This window comes from Pyxicephalus adspersus, chromosome 5 (assembly GCF_032062135.1).
Source record: "Pyxicephalus adspersus chromosome 5, UCB_Pads_2.0, whole genome shotgun sequence".
In the NCBI taxonomy this organism is placed as follows: domain Eukaryota; kingdom Metazoa; phylum Chordata; class Amphibia; order Anura; family Pyxicephalidae; genus Pyxicephalus; species Pyxicephalus adspersus.
In genome coordinates this window covers 8,887,128-8,891,239 of record NC_092862.1, presented here as the reverse complement: position 1 = coordinate 8,891,239, position 4,112 = coordinate 8,887,128, and the positions used below count along the sequence as shown (strand labels likewise).

Genomic DNA, 4,112 nt, shown 5'->3' with positions numbered 1-4,112 from the left:
ACTTTATTTGTTTTCGCTACATTCACATATTCTTTATTTATAGTGTAGCACATAAGCTTATTTTAATAGGCATCCTCAGGAAGTCATTTTTGATTACTACAAAAATTAGGCATTACTTTAAAACCAACTTAAACCTTATTGGTGCTGAATCTCATTGTCTTGTTTTGTATCTGTTGGAAAATTATTGGTGAGTTCTGTTCTCCTAAACCTAAACAGGTAAACACGACATTCTCATCATTTCAGCTCCATTGTTCATGCTGTAAAATATCATAGCTGGTGAGTGAGAGTCATATCACTTGTGTTGGAGTGGAAAAGTCACCAAGGAGATTCTGCTGCCACTGGACATTATAACCCAGTTGGTTCCAATATTAGTATCAGCATTGCGAGAGTGGAGTAATGTCCAAAATTTCCTTTCCTGTCTGTCTCCCCAATGGAGAGATTTCCCCTTAGTTACCGTACAAGTTACTCCATGACAAGATTTTAGGGGGATTGAAGAAGAAAGAACAAACAGCAAAACATAATAAATGTTCTAACCTTACTAAATAACTTTTGTTGCTGTCTCCTTCCCATTACAAAGCAAGCCCTTACCCCCCGTCCTTATGACACTCCATCCCCCAGCACGAAAGTGGGAACATTTCTCCCCAAATAGCCACAGACAGCAATGAAAATCTTACAATGGAAGCACTGAAACTCCATCAAAAACTACCAAAAAGTTGAGCTCTAAGTGGTCTCAACCTTTAACTTTAAAAATCCACTGCAAATCCTTGTCATTGAAGGGAGAATTAATGAGTATTGACCCACAAGCAGATGCATAACCATATGTAGTTAGTCAATTAAATAATTCTAAAGTCATTGGGTCTGATTTAAAAAAGCTTTCCATAAGTGGAAAAAATAGACAATCATGGGAGAACCTGGGTGACTCACCATACTGGAATGGATCTGGTCCAACTAGTAAAATTTTAGCAAATGATTTTTAGAAAATCTGTTCCAAGTTTGCTGGAACACCCAGGTTCTCCAATAATAGACTATCTTCTTTAGGTTTGAAGAACTTTAATAAATCAGGGGCATTGTATACCAAGAATTCTCTTTGTTTCTTGAGTCCTACAGACATAATTTATGTCTTAATACTGGAAACCATGTTTCCTAATACTCTGTGTATCACAGTTTTCTCTCTGTAAAACTGTAAAACTCCAAAAAAGCTAGTGCACAACCTAAAATAATATTGCCAAACAATAAATAATATTTCCAAGCTCTCCAACAATTTCTGTAGACATGTTTAGACTTTTAGGTCTTGTGTGTGAAGCCAACAATGTAATAAATAGGCCTTCTTGTATGTCCTAAGTTGTGTAAAGGTACGTTTATAATGAATAGGACTTCTTTAATGTCTTGAACTGCATGAAGTCAAGTTTAAAATGAAGAGATCTTCTAGTAGGTCTTGAGTTGCGTGAATTCAAGCTCAACAGGCTTTCTTGTAGGCCTTGAGCTGTGTGAGGTTAACTTTACAATGCATAGACCTTCTCATTGATCTTGAGTTGCGTCAAGTCAAATTTGTAATGAGTAGGCCTTCTTGTAGATTTTGAGCTGTGTGAAGTCAAGTTCATAGATTTCGAGCTGTGTAAAAACTGAAGTCAAGTTTATAATAAGTTATAAGAGTCCCGCTCTCCTCATCTGTAGCTCCCTTCTGTGTAGCTTGCTCTATTGGACATAAAGTTGCTCCTGGTGTTCACAGAGGATATTATACAACTTTTCCGATTTGATTTCTGGTTCTGTTCGTTATCTGTGAGGGAATAACTTTCATCTTCAGTCAACGACAAATAGGAGGCAATGCTTTGGCGAAGACCATAGCTGAGAAAAGAATCATCCGTTTCTAAGGCAGGGTCTGCTTCGTCTGTGGCCAGTGAAACTCTGAAAAAAACAAAGAAAAAATAGGATCTCCTTTAATACTTTTAGGGATTTGTATTAATATGTTTAGGACTACAGCAGTTAAATGTTTAATATTTTTTCATTACTTAAATTGATAAATATGATTATTGGCATTAAATACATTATATTTACAGTATCTAAAGTCTGTTTTTTGAGTGCAAGTAGCCCTTCTAAAGTGTATGTAAAATAGGAGATTATTTTCGGGTGCAGGTTTTCAATTTTATTTTTTTGCAGTCTATGTTCCATTGGGGAGATTTTGTTTGGCTTTTCTATCACAGAAAGAAGTGAAAAAAAATCTTTCACAATTGAGAGGAAATCTCTTCCTAGTTAGTTGCTACTAGAACAATTTTCCCAATTGGACAAATTCCCAGCTCTGTAAACAATTGTAAATGGTAGAATTCCCTATCACTCTTAACCATAGAGGACAATAATATTCAGGACAGACACAAAGGTCAAAAAAAGTTTAGGCTCATCTTCACTTTTTGACCCCATGATTCTCTAACATAACCTGACTCACAGAATGTCATAATCACAGGTGGAAAAGTTGTCATGAACACACATGGTAATAGAAAAATGTTGTAACTTCCCCACTGTGTGGTCTGTCAGGGCGCTGTTCCGCTCGTGTGTTACATATTGTGTTACACGCATAAACATGTGTTGAATGAAAGCTTGAGGCACCACAAATTTGTATTATACAACATGTGTGTTATGTATAGATGTGGAGCCACCTTAAATCAATTTTAACTTCCTGTTTCCAGAAATCGGTAGTTTCTAAGAACTGTCCTAAACTTGAAACATTTGTCAAAGTTTTTTAATAGCCGATTTCAGAATGAAGCATATTTGATAAAGATTACTGAATGTTACGTAGATTATTTAAATAACTGGACTATAAAAACCACATGATCTAAGCATTTCTGGAGGAAAGATGAAGTGAAAGTGCAGAAAGTAGATAATTTCCATGGTGCCTCTCTTGTTTAAATGATAAATGTTACCTTATGGAAGGAAATACTTGGCTTTTTGGTTCTGCAGTTTGCACAGGACTTTGTCAGTTTTTCTGCTGTTGTATAATAATTTCCATGTTGCATGGACCAACGGTATTTCTACAAACCACAATTTAAACCAACCCCACTGATATCTCATGAAAAAAAACTTCTTACTGTTCTGTTCAGGAGCAAATTAGTAATTTTATGTGAAACTGGGAAATTTTTCACTTTGTTTAATTTTTGTAAGCCCACAAGAAGTATTGCTGAATGACAGACCCAAAAAAGAATGTAAAGATGCAAATATTCATCCTGTGGGTAATGGGGCATTTAGGTAGTGGCCTTGGTGTAGGAATGATTGCATTAGTCACATCTGCTTTGGACCTTTGCATCAAACCAAAACTAATCTAGGTGACTACCAGCCTTACTCCCATTTAAAGGGTGCTAATCAATCATCCATTTGTGCATGGAAGTTCAGAAATACTTTGTCTGCACCTGGTCATGTGATTTTCAACATTACATGACAATTACCCAGTGCGGGAGATGTAAAGGCATGGGTTCCTATGCAACTCTGCTTTGAAAGGGATATTTTTACAGCAGGAGTGGGGAGCTCTACGGTAACACATAGTGATTTTGGTTGGTTTCATGCTGGAAAGGAGGACCTGAACCACTATCTTAATAAGACCCTTAAATAATAGTTCTACTAGTTGTGGGCATACTTTGCTGATATAAAGGGACTTAGAAAAAGGTCAAGTAAAAAATGGAACCAGAAGAAATGTTGGTGGTCAAGGGAATGAAGAGATCCTTAATTCTGGTCAACACTGCACCTTTGTGTAGATCAAGCTGATTTTAAAAAGTATACCTTAAAGGGATTGAATGGCTCTGATGGTTCTGGTGATGCCATTAGGACTACAGTTAGGGTAAATAAACAAAGAGATCTAACACAAAACACAGATAAAATCTGTCTATATAAAATGTAATACCTGCAAATGTGCACCATGGATATTTTCCATGAAAATTAACAGACCAGGTGGCACAAAAGCATGTAGATATATGGAGCAAGAAGGAAATACATCAAAGGGGTAATTGGACTAGGAAGTGTGACGGAGCAGAAACCATTGGTAGTAAACACAGGGTTGGCAACCTGTAAACCCAAGAAAAATGTATGCAGAACTACATAAACTTGCCAATAGTCAATTCAGCGGTTTA

The 4,112-nt window shown here is 36.5% G+C and overlaps 1 protein-coding gene across 2 annotated transcripts in view; it reads right to left on the bottom strand.

Annotated features, from left to right (window-relative positions):
* Positions 1-2: 2 nt before the first annotated feature.
* SLA (Src like adaptor) overlaps positions 3-4,112 on the bottom strand; it is a 30,227-nt gene continuing 26,117 nt past the window's right edge. For both annotated transcript variants that reach the window (XM_072410642.1, XM_072410643.1), the window contains one exon: positions 3-1,905. In XM_072410642.1, coding sequence (XP_072266743.1) covers positions 1,665-1,905 — 241 coding nt within the window. In that variant the 3' untranslated portion in view covers positions 3-1,664. The remainder of the gene's footprint in view (positions 1,906-4,112) is intronic.